At 56.3% G+C, this 16,217-nt stretch overlaps 1 protein-coding gene across 8 annotated transcripts in view; it reads left to right on the top strand.

Moving 5' to 3' along the window:
* The window catches only part of SORCS2 (sortilin related VPS10 domain containing receptor 2), a 572,125-nt gene that overhangs the window by 519,120 nt on the left and 36,788 nt on the right, over positions 1-16,217 (top strand). For all 8 annotated transcript variants that reach the window (XM_045392082.2, XM_045392079.2, XM_045392080.2 and 5 more), the window contains 4 exons: positions 528-630; positions 8,394-8,470; positions 14,401-14,492; positions 15,292-15,399. In XM_045392082.2, the coding sequence (XP_045248017.2) occupies positions 528-630; positions 8,394-8,470; positions 14,401-14,492; positions 15,292-15,399 (380 nt within the window). The remainder of the gene's footprint in view (positions 1-527; positions 631-8,393; positions 8,471-14,400; positions 14,493-15,291; positions 15,400-16,217) is intronic.

Below are 16,217 nucleotides of genomic sequence, written 5' to 3'. Positions count from 1 at the left end.
ATGAGCTTGGGCCATGCTCCAGGAATCACATCCCACAGCCCAGCACTGCACACAGGAACTGTGTTGGTGAACCCACCTGCCGGGACCCATTCCCAAGAGCCCTCAGTGGGAGAAGCCCCAGCAGCTGCATCTGTGAGCAAAGGCACCACACCCAGGGGCTGCGGGGGTCCCTAATCTAGACCAGGGAACCAACAGATCCTCCTGGGTGTCTCGCCATACCTAGATGCTGTGGGGGTCCCTAATCTAGACCAGGGAACCAACAGATCCTTCCAGGTGCCTCACTTGTGCCCGCTTCCACCTCCCAGGCTGTCAGCACAAGACCTGCTGAAGCTTCCCTTGTCCTTCCCACCCTTTCCCTACAGGTCAGCCTCACACCCACTTCCCATCCTCCATCCATTCCTCCAAGGCACTCCTGGCCCAGCCTTCTCTCCCAAAAAGCCACAGGGGCAGGTTTGTCATCAGGCCTAGTTTTCCTAAGGATGCTCCTACTCATGTGTTGACAGTTGCTTCCTTTCTCTTCCTTGCAGCCAGACTGCCACCTGCACCTGCACCTGCGCTGGGCAGACAACCCCTATGTATCAGGCACCGTGCACACCAAGGACACCGCCCCAGGCCTCATCATGGGGGCAGGTAGGTGGCTCCCATCACGGGCAGCTGACAGGTGCCGTTACAGCCCAAGATTACCTCCAATCTCAAGGGTCAAAATGGATGGTCATGGGCCTGAGGGCATAGTATGTCCCTTAGGAAGCAGTACCACTGCATCTCCAGGAAGCTGAGCTCTCATGGCAAATTCTGAGAAGTGAGTGCATGGCCCAGGGTGGGCATATGATATGTGTCGGCAGAATGGAAAGATGAACAGATGGAAGAGTTGACCAATGGATGGATGGATAGATGAAGTGATAGATGATGGGTGGGTAGATGTTGGATGAATGATGACTGGCTGGATGATGGACAGATGGTGAATGGATGGATGGAGGATGGATAGGTGAATGGATTGATGATGGATGGATGGATGATGGTAGATGAGTGGTAGATGGGTGGTAGATGGGTGGGTGGGTGGATGGATGAGTGGATGGATGGATGAGTGGGTGGGTGGATGATGGATGATGGATAGATCCTGAATTGATGGATGGATAGATGAATGGATGAATGATGCATGATGGATGGATGATGGTGGATAGGTGGTGGATAGGTGGATAAGTGGGTGGATGGGTGTGTGGATGGTTGGATGGGTGGATGGATGATGGATGATGGATAGATCCTGAATTGATGGATGGATGATGCATGATGGATGGATGATGGTGGGTGGGTGGATGGATGGGTGTGTGGGTGGATGGATGAGTGGATAGATGGATGAGTGGATGAATGGACAAGTGGGTGAATGGATGATGGATGATGGATAGATGCTGAATGGATGGATGGATAGATGAACGGATGGATGATGCATGATGAATGGATGATGGTGGATGGGTGGTGGGTAGGTGGATGGATGGGTGGATTGGTGTGTGGATGGATGGATGAGTGGGTGGATGGATGATGGATAGATGCTGAATTGATGGATGGATGATGCATGATGGATAGATGCTGAATAGATGGATGGATAGATGAATGGATGGATGATGCATGATGGATGGATGATGGTGGATGGGTGGTGGGTAGGTGGATGGATGGGTGGATTGGTGTGTGGATGGATGGATGAGTGGGTGGATGGATGATGGATAGATGCTGAATTGATGGATGGATGATGCATGATGGATAGTGCTGAATGGATGGATGGATAGATGAATGTATGGAAGATGGTGGATAGGTGGATGGATGGGTGGATGGGTGTGGGATAGATGGATGAGTGGGTGGATGGATGATGGATAGATGCTGAATTGATAGATGGATGATGCATGATGGATGGATGTTGGTGGGTGGGTGGGTGGATGATGGATGATGGATAGATGCTGAATGGATGGATGGATAGATGAATGGATGGATGATACATGATGGATGGATGATGGTGGATGGGTGGTGGATAGGTGGATGGGTGAGTGGATGGATGAGTGGATGGGTGGATGATAGATGGATGATGGGTGATGGATGATGAGTGAATGGATAGATGGATGATGAATGAATGACAAATGGATAGAAAAATGGATAGATGGGTAGGTGGATAAATGGATGGATGATTTGTATCATGGTTGATATTTATTGGCCCCTGAAAAAAGTGGGGGGAGAAAAACAAGTATACAACTAGCACTTTTTTGAAAACCCAAAATTATAATTTTTGTGTCTGTCTCTTCCCCTAAACTAGAACATCCAAGAATCCTGGTATGCTGATCAAATAATACCATAAAATGAGGTTGATTTGCTTTAGAAGAACCATTCAAAACACAAAGTAGAGTCACCTGTCTGGGGTCACTCAGCTGGTGTGTAGGAGAGCCGGGCAAGACTTTGCACATGGGGTCTGTGACAGTCAGAGAGGCAGCGTCTCCTGCAGACACTGGACAGCAGAGGCACAGGCCCAGAGCTCACACTTCCTGAACCTAGGACCCCTTCCCTCCATTTCCCCTAGCACCATCTGCCACACAGAGGGGTTGGCCATGTGGCCAACAGCTAAGGACCATATGGATGTGAACCCCAGCCTCTGAGCTGGACACATCTGACCCTTCACCATATCCCAGCACCAAACTGGGGCCTGGCCCAGGGTGGGCCCTCCAAGGCTGTGAGTGAGTGAGTGACGGGACAAGTGAATGAGTGGCCATGTTGTGATGGCAGGAATGGCCTTCTGGGTGGAAGGGGGAACATGGGGACCCCAAAGGACCAGACCAGAGTGAATGGAGTGGCTGGAGGTGAAGCCTACTGCAGGGCTGGGTCTGATGGCAGAGACCTGGCCTGTCTGGGGAGGCTGGGGCTTTGCAGCTGGGAAGAGAGGGGATTGTGAACAAAGCCCTTTAGCTTCTGGAGTTCCTCTGTGTGCTCTATATGCCTGGGGTCCTAGGCAGTGACAGCCCATCTGGACAGCCTCTGTCTGCCCCCACAATGACCAATGAAAATGCGACCCGTCAGCGTCAATGTGAAGCCGCTCACTGCCTATCAGCTTCCACGCACAGACAGGCTCACCAGCCACGTTAGATGCCCCCAGTCCTGTGGACTTGGTTTCCTGGGCTTCTCAGTGACAGGGTATTTAAAATGCACTATCTTGATTGGCTGAAACCCCAAATTCTTGACCAAAATACAAAAGGCATAATTTCCAATGTTTCCACCGCTCAAAGGCCCTGAGAGCCCAGAATGAGCATCCTGGTCCCCCAACATCTCTCAGTGCATCCCTGAATTGTGCAGGAGTCACACAGAACACTGAGAGCAGTCCCCCCCCCCGCTCTGTGGGGGTGTCAGTCACAGCCAGTCACAGCCTTCCTCCCTCCCTGCCTGCCCCCCGCCACACTGTCCCTACGAGGGCAGGAGGCAACACTTCTATTTTATTCCACTTCTGTTCAGTCTTGGGCAGGGCTTTCCTGGAAGATGGAGCCAGCTGTGCAATGTGAGTCAATTGATGTGTCCATTGTTTCCATCCTCCTCTCCAGCCCTGAGCATCTGCTGAGAGCAGGAGGAAAAGGCACGTGGGCTGGCTGCACATCTGCTGGCCTGACATGGCCGCCTGCCCTGGCACAGGTCCCGAGGCCATGTGGCTGCACTGCTGGAGGTGGCTGGGGATGATGGCTACCTGTTTCCACAGGGTCGCTCCCCTGCCCGCCCCGTCATTCATTCCTGAATTCCATCCCCGAGCCAGGCAGATAAGAGGGATAAGCCCCAGGCTCTACACCTGCCAGCTGTAGGACTCTGAGATTTCACTGCACTTCTCTGAGCCTGTTTCCTCATCTGCAAAATGAGATGACAAAACCTCCACTGTAAGAATGAGACAGGGTAAGACAGGAAACCTTCAAGGCAGTTGTGCTCTGCCAGGCTGTCCTCTCATCCAAGGGGACGCTGGACACTCCCGCCCACATGCCAGGCACTGCAGTGGGTGCTGGAAATGAGGGAGTTAAGACTCAGTCACTCAGGGGTGAGCAGAGGAGCAAAGGGATGATGACCACAGGGCCAGATGCATCCTGATGCCAAGTTCCTACAAGATGGTCCAGAGGGACGTAGGGTATGGGCACTCGATTCTGCCCTGGGGTTTGGATTGAGCCTGCTGGACAAATGGGCATCTGCCAAGCCGACCCACAGGGAGGAGGACGCTTGAGGCAGAGGGCACCGCGTGTGCAGGGTGCAGGTAGGGGAGTGCCGCACTGGGGTCTCAAGCTCGAGGAGATGCGTTCTAGTCTCTGGGGACCATCCTCAGGTCCAGCCTGCAGAGATCAGACTGCAGAGGGACCCAGAAAGTGGGGCTGTGGCTCCAACTATTAACAGAAGGGGATGGATTTGAGAAGCAAAGACAGAAACTTGACTTCTAACCCCCCCGGTAGAGAATCAGCCATGTTGAGCCCAGAAATCAACCCAGCTGTGGCTGAGGGTGCTGGTGGCGGGTTCTTCCCGACTGGGCATGTCGCAGGACTGAAGGGCTGGCTCCCTTCCGAGTGCTCCTGTGGTGGACTGAGTGGCATCTGAAGGATACGTCATCTTGATCCGTTCTTCCTCATCTTCACCCTTTCTTCCTCATCTTCATCATTTCTTCCTCATCTTCATCCTTTCTTCCTTTCAATAGACTAGGGTAGGAATCCTCACGCTGAGTTATACCCTATGAGATCAATGCTTCCTGCTCCACACCTTCGGGGCTCCCAGCGAGCCAGTGTTCCCGGACCCTGCATGGTCTGTGGCCAGCTGCTTCCTACCACCCCCATCACCGAGGCTGCTCTCCATGCCCAGGGCAGGTCCCTGGGTTCCTGCTCCAGCTCATGTGCCTCCCCCAGAAAGCCAAAGAGTGCAGAGTGGGTGCCAACCCCCACCTGCTCCTCAGATACCATGGGTGCCCCAGGTAGTTACGGAGTCCGCTCCCTGTACTGCCCTTTGCCCCATCCTGGTCACTGGTCTGTGTCCCAGCTGATCATCCAGACGTCCTCAGGACCCGACACAGAGCAGAGGCCGGTGAACACTTCTCCGTCCCTAGCCCTGGCAGAGATGATGGTAGCATTTAGCCAAGAAAACCTTGAGGGGGCTGTTTGGGAGCTGGGAGCCCCACAGCCTGCTCTGTGCTGCTGGCTTGGCTCAGGGAACTGAGTCTCAGAGCCATTTGCAGGCCCAGCCCTCCCCAGTGCAGTCCCTTTTTTGGCGACTTGGCCAGTCAAGGGCCCATCAATGTCAGGACGTGTCTAGATGTGAGGGTGAGAAGCCCTTGGCCTGGCTGAGGGGCCTGGGTGGGGTTGGGAGCTGATCTGAGCCCCACCAGCCCTGTGAACGCTCAACAGACCCTTCTGAAGGTGGGATCATCAGCAGAAACTGGAGGACCACGGGGCAGCCCACTCACTTGGGCCCCAGCTGTGTCTCGGTGATCGTCGGTGCTCCCTGTCTCTTGCACTGCCCCGCAGTCCTCCTTGGTGAAGTGTGGGTGGGGTAGATTTTGGTGTGTGGCCTTGCTGTTTTCTGGCTGCAGGGGCAGAGGAAGGATGGAGAGGAAGCATGCCTTCATTCAGTGAGCACTAACTCCTACCAGACTCTGCTGGCACCGAGGAAGGGCAGGGGTCCTGGGCCTGGGGAGAGGAGGCCCAAGGAGACACCAGAACACCCAGGCAGGGAGGCAGCAGGGAAGCTTCTCCCCTCATCACCTCCCGCCACCCTGGACCTCAGTTTCCCATCCGCAAAATCAGGGTGTCAGCCTCAGCTTTCCACAGGCCCTTCCACTCTGACAGCCTGCAATGTGTTCCGTGAATCCCTCCTTCTTTCCCCCGAGACTGTTAGGTGACTGGCAGCCTGACAGCTTTGGTAGACAGAGCAAGGAAAACAGATAGCATTTCTTAAAAGACACACGTGTGCACGGTTGAAATTACAAACTGCAAATTGGCCCGTGCGGTGTGCTGACGCAGCAACACTCCCTGCCCGGCTCTGCCTGTGATGTGTGTCCTGGAGCGGCTGCTGGTGTCTGGGATAGCAGAAAGATAAAAGGCACCCCTTCTTTCTCTCCTCCCTGCTGCTTGTTCTGTTCATTCATTCACCTCACTCACTTCATTCATTCAGCAGCCATCGCTCAGCACTTTTTGTTTGCCAGGCACCACACTGCACAGAAGGGGCAGGTCCAGCGGTACCCAGATTCCACACCTACCCCTCTGCCTCATCCATCCTATCTGTCTTGCACCTGCCCAGGTCCGTGTTTCTTCCCAGGCTGCTCCCTCTTCCTTGGACACCCGGTCCCCTTTCCCTGGGCCAACCATGTTCAGGTCTCCAGGCTCCACTAGGAGGCTCTTTCCTGCCTGAGTCTCTCCTTGAGGCTCTCCTCACGGGTCCACTGTCCTGGCTCTGTGTGCACCTGCACAGCTGCCCTCGTCTGCTAGATTCAGAGCCCTCGGGGAGCAGGGCCACAGCTCATTCAGCTCAGGCTCCCCAGAGCTCAGCACAGGACTGAGCAGAGAGTAGACACTTAGCAAACGCCATTGAATACATGCAGGAGAGAGTGAGTGGTGGAGCTGAGAGAATAGGTGGATGGAGGGATGATCAACTGGATGGATAATAGATTAATAAAAGATGGATGGGAGGATGAATAGATGGATGGATGAGTGGATGGGTGGATGGTTAGATGGATGGGTTGGTGGATGGATGGATGGGTGAGTGGGTGGGTGGATGGATGGATGGGTGGATGGGTGGGTGGGTAGATGGGTGAGTGGTTGGGTGGGTGGGTGGATAGATGGATGGGTGAGTGGATGGGTGGGTGGGTGGGTGGGTGTATAGATGCATGGATGGATGGATGGATGGATGGATGGATGGATGGATGGATGGATAGATGGATGGTTGGATGGATGGGTGGATGGATTGGTGGGTGGGTGGGTGGATGGATGGATGGGTGAGTGAATGGGTGAGCAGATGGGCGGGTTTGTGGGCGGGTGGGCGGGTGGGCAGATGGGTGGATAGATGGATGAATAGGTGGGTGGATGAGTCGGTAGATGGGTGGATTTACGAGTAGGTAGGTAAATGAATTTCAACAGAAAGACAGGCACACAAACACCCTGCCACTCTTAGAACTCACTTTTAATTCATCTATTTGAGGACAATCCATCCCCTTTGGAATTTTCCAGTGACTTCTAAACTTGACCCTGGATAAAGTACTTCTGAAAGTGCCACCTAAATAAAGCTTCAAAGGGCAAGTGATATACAAGTCACTGCTCTGTGCTGCTGGCTTGGCTCAGGGAACTGAGTCTCAGAGCCATTTGCAGGCCCAGCCCTCCCCAGTGCAGTCCCTTTTTTGGCGACTTGGCCAGTCAAGGGCCCATCAATGTCAGGACGTGTCTAGATGTGAGGGACCCCAGAACAGCTTCAATGCCATCATCATGGTCCCCATCATCCTGGAGATTTGGACCCCTCTCTCTGCCACAGCCATGGGGTGCAGTGGGAGCCCCAAATCTGTCTCATCAGAAATCCATTTGTTCGAACCATTTCAGGATGCTGTTTAGGGTGGGCCGGACGCAGCACCAGAGGCTGCTATGATTTTCCTGGTGCTCGTGCTGTTATGCATGGCCATTGTTCTTTCTATAGGAGCCTCATGTGGGTTCACCTTCCTCATCTGTAACATGAGATTGGCTTGGATGCTGGGCATGAGTTCTTCCCATTCTGACACTGCCCACAGCATTAAGTCTGAGCCCCTCTGAGTGGACATCAAGGCTGGAGATGGACCCAATCAGCCCAGTGCTGTGGCTCCAGTAAACCCAAACCACATTCTGTGCCCCCAGTTGGTTTGGTGCCCACCTCACCTTCCTCCCAAATATCCACCCAGCAGCTAGTGAGACCCTGCTGTGTGCCCACCTGCCTTCTCTCCTGCCTCTGGCTCCCCTGCACCCAGTCCCTAGGAGCTGTCTCTAAACACAAACTCGGCTATGTCCTGCCCTGCTTTCAAACCCCACAGGGGCTGCCCGTGAGCCCACACTGGCCCACCTGGCCCACGTCCTCTCCAACCCGTCCCTAACCACACTCCATGCTTCTTATTTGTGGACCACACCAGTGGATTCTCTGAGGTGCCCGAGCTCTGCCTGCCCTGGGCCCCTGCTGGAGTCCCCTCATGTGGCTGTCTTTGGGCAGGGCTGACCCTTCACTGCGGAGAACCAGACCCAGAGCCCCAGCCCAGCAGCCACAGCAGGTCTGTGTGGGAGATGGAGACCCAGGGCACAGGCCACTGTTGCTTGAGGATTTTTCCAGGCTCAGACTTGTTAAAGAGGGAAAAGCTGGACAATCCTAAGGGTGGTGCTGCCCCTTTTCTTTTGGACCAGGTAACCTGGGCTCGCAGCTGGTGGAATATAAAGAAGAAATGTACATCACGTCAGACTGCGGTCACACCTGGCGGCAGGTAAGCTGGCCGGGAGGTGCCCGGCACCCCCACCCCGTCCAGCCGGGACCCTCCGTAGACACTTCTGTTATCCCATCCATTCTAGAGGCTCCATGGGAGAAGCTCTGAGCCATGTCTCCCATCTTGCAGCCCAAGTGGCTGGAGCCAGGGCTCACTTTAGCAGATGTGCATCTGCTGCATTTGAAAAGCAAGTCCAGGCAGATGGCTCGGACCACCCAGCTGCTCTTCCCGTGGTCACTGATGGGGAGTGACAGATGCGAGAAACATCTCCACACAGTTGGACATGTCACTGCGAACATCTGAGAAATGGGGATAAATGCCAGGGAAAAGAACAGGGAGGAAGTCCTGGCCAGGAAGCCACATGGCACTTCTGAGGCTTGACTTGGGCTCTTTCGGGAGCCCAGAGAGAGGCCAGGAGGGGAGTACGGGGGACTCCAGGTTCCTGGCAGGGGCTGTGGACACAGCAGTGGAAGAGAATACGGAGGGAGGAACAGGTTGTAGGGGTCATCATGAGTCTGGGTTGGGGTGTCTGGGGGCTATCCCAGGTCCCGAGAAGAGAAAGGAAGTGAGGAGTGGAGAGGAAGTGCACACTACATAGGACGCAGCCACTCCCACCAGCACAGGACGGCCTGGGCAGGGTCCTTCTGTGCTCTGTGCAGCTCTACGCGGACCTCAGATTCGCAGACTAGAGGCGATGGTGCTGGTGGCCCTCAGAGTGTAGAGACAGCGAGGCTGAGGGAGGGATGCCAGCCGGTGCCACGTGTCCTGTGTGGTCCAGGCAGCTCTAGGATCCAAGCCTGAGCTCCCCACCCCAGGAGGGGGCCCCGCCTCATTGTACACTGGTTGTTTCTTTCTGGAAGGTGGAGCATGGTCTTTCTGGCTGAAGTTGGCCTGCCAACCTCATGGAGTGGCAGTGTCTGCTTTACATACTGGGGAAATCAATCAAACTTACATGTGACTCTCTCCTTCCAGACAAGACGTTCTGTTTGAGGTCAGTGTTTTACATGCCCGAGTACCCCAGCCACGGCCCCCCTCCCACACAGCAGTGCTCTGGGCACGCGTGGTAATCCCAAAGTGCAGACTTCACCTGCAGCCCGGGTTGAAGGCCTTGACGTTTTTTTAAAATATGCAAGAAACATGGAATTTTCAAAAGGGCAAAGGCGATTTATTGTATTTTAATATTTCTATTTCACTAAAACTAGCGAAACATGTCTGAAGCTTCTTAAAGGTCACGTCTGTCTATTTTTTAGAGAAGGTTCCCCCGTATGAGATTCAATACACAGGGTGAAATAGAAGGTTTTCTAATTTCATAGAAACGGATTGCAAGATAGTTGTAGCCGTCGCTTTTGCTGAGCAATTTGCTTAGATTTCAAACTTGGGAATATCAGAATTAAATGGGAGAGCATCTAGGAAAGTGCTGAGCTGAGGCCTGGCCAGGTCTGTGCTTGGTGCCTCCCGAAGGACGGCGGGGTGCAGGGAAGGAGAGGGATTTGCCTGGCTGGCGGTGGGGGACAGGAGCCCAAGGGGGCAGGCCTGTGCGTGCATGTGGCAGGGGAGGGAGGGATGCTCCTGTGGGTATTTTGTTTTTTTTTTTTTAGTTTATTAGGGTGGGCTGGGGAGGAAGAATGTCCAGGCAGGGGCAGAGTGGGACAGAGGCAGAGAGAGCAGGGTGGTGAGCCCAGGGCGGTCTCCATGGCTTCCTCTCGTGCCCAGGTTGTCAGGGATGCAGTGAGATGCATCTGAGAGAGAACTCAGAATACGAATGTGGAATGCCAGAGTGCATCTGGTTTAATCGACGTCACCTTTCAAAAACATGAGTTTCCTAGGATGTTTTGTTTAAAGCCAGAAAACGTTACAGAGCCCTTGGCTGAAACCCAGTGTGTGGGGGAGGCAGGGAAAGGGTGAAGTGGAGACAGGGACTCTGCTCTCCCCACCCGGCCCTGCTGCTTGGTCAGGGCGCAGGAAACCACAGCAATGGACGTCTGAAGACCCTGCAGCCTGCTGGTGGAGTTTGGAAAACCCTGGAGCCACCTTTTTCCAGAGCCCCAAGCTAATGAGAGCAGATGTCATTCCCAGGATGGCCGGGAGGCACCCTGTTCACCTCCCTGTGGGTGGATGCAGCAACACCCACCTGCCCACACTTGGAGAGGAGGGTGGCTGGGCAGGCATCCGGGTGTCCCAGTGCAGAGCCCTGGCGCGCACCAGCTCAGGGGGCCAGCTCGGTACCAAAGGGAAACTGCACTCGAGGACTGTCAGGCTCTGGGAAGCCCACTGTCCTCTCACTGCACCACGCCCTGCTATTCAGCAACCCCATCTCCCTCAGGGGACCCCCAAAGCAGCCGATTAGGCTCCCGGTGGAGCCAGGGAATGGGGCTGCAGCCACACCTTCGAAGGGTGGGGAATCATGCTCAGGCATGGCGGGTGCGCTTATCCACGAGGCCCCTCTCCTCCAGCCTCACAGGACCCAGCGTGGTCTCCGCCACCTGCCTGGCCATGCAAGGGCTCCATTGTTGTCCTGGTGAGGGAGCCTCGCTTCTCCTCGGATTTTCCTCCTTCCTGGAGGGGAGCCCGTTGCTTGGGAATTCATTTTCCTCCTAAATCATTGTGGGAGCCTCAAACTAGCCCCTGCCCCTCTGGTCTGTCTCCCCCAGCAACCAAGGAATCTTCTGGAAGGGAATGTGCTCTTGTCACTCCCCGATCAAGCCTTGGGTGTCACACCGGCCTCCAAGCTGCCCATCTGTCCTGGGGCCTGTCTGTGTGCCCCCAGGGCTCCCGTCCCAGCCACATGCTTCCTGCTCCCTGGACACAGCTGCCCTCCTGACCTCCAGGCCTTTGCCCCTCTGTTTCCTGCCTGTGATGCCCTTGTGCCTCCGAAGGTTTCCCCAAGCTCCCCTTGCCCTGTGAACCCCTCCCTGGGCTACCCACTGATTCAACTCTGGACTCTCCTTAAAACAAGATGTCATTTGTCCACAAAACATTGGCTGAGCCCCTCGTCCTGTGGCAGGGCCTGAAGGGTGAAGATGACAGGGCCCCCTCTCTAGTTGCTGGTACCCCGTGGGCAAGTCACTTGTCACTGTGTGGGGACGGTCTGCTTCCTTGGGGGTCTCTTCCTAGGCTATGAATCCCTAGAGGCCAGGCCTGCATCTATGCTGGCACCCCCAACAGAGAGGACCCAGACCAATGGATCTGTCGGATGGGTAGATCAATGGGGAGGAGAATTGTGGAAAGTTCTTCTTCCTAGTCCCCTAAAATCTGTGCCTGTGACACCCTAAAGCCTACAGGCTATCAACTCTTGTCCAGGAAAAAATTTCTATGAATGTAGCCATAGGCAATGTGCTTCTCCAAGCACTTTCCTGAGCTAGCGTCAGGACAGAGGAGCCGGGCATGGCAACTCCCCTGCCCCGCTCCGCCCTCGGGCAGACAGGGCTGTGAACCCCAGGGGGAGCACAGAGTGTCGGGGGACATCTGGGGAGCCCCCAGGTTAACTCTGAGTCCCCACTCCAGCCTGCGACCCCACCACCCACGAGAGTGTGTACCCACCTGTGTGGAAGCAAGATGCCCACAGAGGGAGTCCCCGTGGAAGAGGCAGGGGGTGGTGTCTGGCATTCACCAGCTGTGTGGCCTCAGGCAAGTCACTGTGTCTCTGAGCCTCAGTGTCTCTGGAAAGTGGGGAAATAACCTGTGAGCCTGGCTGCTCTTCAGTGAGATCCTGTGTGCAGGACGCCTCACGGGCACAAGGTGGCTGCCTGGATCCTGCAAGTCCCTGACAGGCAGCAGCACCCCCACCAGGGAGGTCCTGGAGGCTCCACCCTTCTGTGTCATTTGGCCTCACCTGACAGACCCCCACTCTAAACAGGAAGGAGAAAGGAGGAGGGGAGGGAGAGGGGAAGAAGGAGAGAAGGGGGAAGGGAGAGAGAGAAAAAAAGAGAGGAGGAAGGGAGGAAGGGAGGGGAGAGAAGAGGGAGGGAGGGAGACGGGAAGAGCAAGGGCAGGTTTTGGGACACAGCTGCTCGACCTCCATCGTTTTTCATAAGGAGCCTCTCTTCTTTATCCAAGGCAAAAGTGCTTCCTGGAGAATTCCTAGGATGGTGGGAAATGCCAGCAGATTGTGATAACCAGGAGGAAACGCCTGGGGAAGGGCTTTGCAGGGAGAGTAACGGCATGTGCCGAGGGCCTGGGTGTGTTCAGGGAAAGGAAGCAATGTGGGCAGGGGCCCCTCCTTCGGGGCCCTGAGGCCATGGTAGGATTTGGGCTTGACTCTAAGGGTCACGGAAGCATTGGAAAGTTCTGGTGGGATTGAGGAGCATGGGGGTCAGGACACCTGGTGGACACCAGGGCCAAGGGTGTGGTCTGCCGGCCCCCACCCAGGTCTACTGGGGTTCATGTTCCTGTGATGTGGGGCCTCAGTCCGTGTCCTCCCCAGGGCCCTCTGCTGGCTCCTGGAAAACCCAGCATTCAAACTCCAAGGGAGACTCCACATGGAGGGGCAGAGCAAAGATGGAGGCAGATGCTTCTCTTTCCAGCGTCCCCATGATTGCTCCCCAGCTGCCCTTGAATGTCCCCCTGGAGCCTGGGGTGTCCCCAGCTCAGCCCCCCTGGGGACAGTGCACGTGCGGTCCTGTTAGGCTCCGCACCTGCTAGGAAGGGGTCAGCCAAGCCTCCTTACTTATCCCGCCCCACATGGCACAAAGTTGCTGCATGCGTGTCCCTGGAAGCTCTGCACAGCTGCACCTTCCTGGGGGGCCCAGGAGCCTGGCTCAGGTGGACATGTCCATAGTCCCCAAGGGCTCGCCGAGACCCTGAGCACACTGAGACGGATGAGCGTGCTGGCCCTAGTGGGGGCTGCCTGGGATGGCTGTCCTCTGTCCCCTCCTGGGCTTCCCTGTGTCGTGCTGTGGGCCACAGACCTGGGAGACAGATGGGTGAGGGTGGGAGGCGAAGGAGGCCTCCTTCGAGGAGGGGCGGTATGGGACAAGAGCAATGTGGCAGAGATGGCAGTGCCCTTGCTGGGCATGTTGAGACATGTGCTGGCCGCCCACACATGCATGTTCACTGGAGATTCGTGGCAGGCCCCATGTGTCCTGGTGGGACTTTGGAGCCATCCCCCACTCTGCCACCTTCCAGCTGTGAGGGCTTGGCGTACCCTCCACCCCTCAGAGCCTCAGCGTCCTCATGTATACAATGGGACCCCACCCTGAGGCTGTCTGCCAACAAGCAAGGCCACCTCCGGTATCCCCTCCCTGGTGAGGCCTGTCCAGGCCACTCAGCCTTTTGTTCCTTGGAGATCTGGTGGTCGGTCATTCATTCACTTGTTCACTTATTCATTCCATACACACTCCCTGGGCACCAAGGTCTGAGCTGAGCTCTGTGGGGTACAGAAGGCTCACAGCGGCCCTGTCTTTGAGGAGCTTTGGCTGGAAGAGACAATGACAGATTAGCACAGTAAGTGTTAGGTCAGGGGTCTGGAGCCCAGAGGCCACTCCCCACTCAGCCTGGCATCAGGGAGGGCTTCCTGGAGGAAATGGCACTTGAGCTGAGTCTTCATATCAAATTGGGGTTTGCTTTGACTGAGGCTGTGTATTGTAAATGTTATTCTGTTTCTTTCTCATCTTCGTGTTGCTTGCACTCTTTGTGCCTGGGTTTTCACATAGAGAGGGCTGCATGCCGTGCTCATTTGCAGTTTCCTTGTTCAGGTCGATAGGGTAGAAGTTGCTGTCTGCCATTCAGTCATCCAGGGTGCGCTGAGTCCGCGTGGGCTGAGAAAGCTTGGGGATGGCCCGGGACGTGCAGGGAACCCGCAGACCGGCCCTGGCCTCTGCCAGGGTCTCCCAGCTATACATTGATGACCCGCCTCCCAGGAGCTGCTCAGCCTGGAACAACCTCCAACCTTCTCAGGGCCCTGCCCTCAGCCACACCACTCTCCCCTGCAGGTGTTCGAGGAAGAGCATCACATCCTGTACCTGGACCACGGCGGCGTGATCGTGGCCATCAAAGACACCTCCATCCCCTTGAAGATCCTCAAGTAATGGCATCTGCTAGCCCCAGGGCTGGGCGGGCAGGCTGTGGGGCGGGCAGGCTGTGGGGCGGACTGGGGCTCTTTCTTACCTGGGAACCCTCTTAGACTCTTTCCCAGAATGTCCTCCCCTCGGGGACACAGATCACAGGGCAACAGCACTAAATCCTAAAGACCAGGGCTGGGGCACACCTCAAAAACCCTTCCGGAATGGTCATCGAGATGGACTTTGTCCTGCCCTCGGGAGACAGGCACAGAGGGAGGCCCCATCCCAGCCTGGGGAGCACGGAGGGTCTTCCCCGAGGAGGTGAGGAATTAGTAAAGTGCAGGGATTGGCACCAGGTAACCCAGGCAAGGAAGCCAGCATGTGCCCAGGTGAGAGGGTTGGCAGCTGAAGGCCCTCATGGGGAAGGGAGGGCAGGCAGGAACTCGGGACCCAGAAGGCACAGCTGGAGCAGCTGCCAGGAAGCCAGTATCACTGTAGTCTGAAAAAGAGCTTACTCAACTGCCAGATGGTAGCACTACAACACCAGCCCTGCCACGGGCCTGGCAACCCCTAGGCCAGGCTCAGGCCATGGGCGGGGCCATTCAGGGGATGCAAAGTGTCTGTGTGGTCCCCAGAAAATACCCCCAGGACTTGCAGCACGATGTGGAGAAGCAGATGTGACATAAGCAGATGTGATACCACCTGTGCTGGCAAGGCGGCTGGTGCAGCACCCAGCCCTCCAGCAGGACCCGCGGGGCAGAGTCCCAGACACACGTAGCTCTCCAGCCCACCCTGGAGACGCTGACGATCTTCTCCCGGCAGGTTCAGCGTGGACGAGGGCCTCACCTGGAGCACACACAACTTCACCAGCACCTCGGTGTTTGTGGACGGACTGCTAAGCGAGCCGGGGGACGAGACGCTGGTCATGACGTGAGTGCCGGGACCGGGGAGCAGTCGCTGGGCGGCGGGGCAGAGCCCTCCCCAAGGCAGGCCATGCTGGGCCTCCCTGGGCCCGCGGTGTCCTTCACCCCCGCAGCCACCTGGGAATCAGGGACATCTGCCACCTGCCTCGGGTCCCCTGGCTGGTGAGGGCAGGACCCAGGCTCCAGGCCAGCTCCACCACGGCCACAGCACCTCTCGAGCCGGTGATGATATCATGAGTATTACTATCTACTGGCACCTTTCTCAGCCATACGGCATGAAGGTCTTAGGGCTTAGGGCCTGACACCCAGACAGGTCATCATAGGGCAGAGCTGGCTGTGACCCGCTTGTCACCCATTCGGGGGGCTGAGGCTGCAGCACTGGCCCTGCCCGGCTTCCTTCTGCTCAGCCCCAGCTTGGGCCAAACAAGGCATCATGGGGGCAAAGGGGCCTCAGGAGCCTCTGTCGTTCAGAGCCTCCCTGGCCCAGGAGCAGAGATGCGGAGGAGAGCGGGGACAGCGGGGACATGCAGGGTTTGACTGCACCGCTGCAGCCACAGTGGGGAAGAAGGCCATCCCCAGAAACCAGTGAAGTGAAGGCCCCTCTGGGCGCCTTCGAACATGGGCCCCTGTGACAGCCCAGCTAATTCACGGGTTGGGCGAGGCCTGCGTGTCTAACGGCTCCTGCGACCCGGCGCCGCGCACGGCGAGGCCCCCCCGCCCTCTTCCCGCCTCTCATGGCGATGCCTAAGATATCTGGATAGTGTGTCCCAAATTCACGTTTCCCCGGAACCATGGATGGGACCTTATTTGGAAATAGGGTCATTG

The sequence above is a fragment of the Macaca fascicularis genome, chromosome 5 (assembly GCF_037993035.2).
Source record: "Macaca fascicularis isolate 582-1 chromosome 5, T2T-MFA8v1.1".
Classification (NCBI taxonomy): Eukaryota; Metazoa; Chordata; class Mammalia; order Primates; family Cercopithecidae; genus Macaca; species Macaca fascicularis.
Note: the sequence above shows the minus strand (reverse complement) of the source record. Positions and strands in the feature narration are given on the sequence as shown.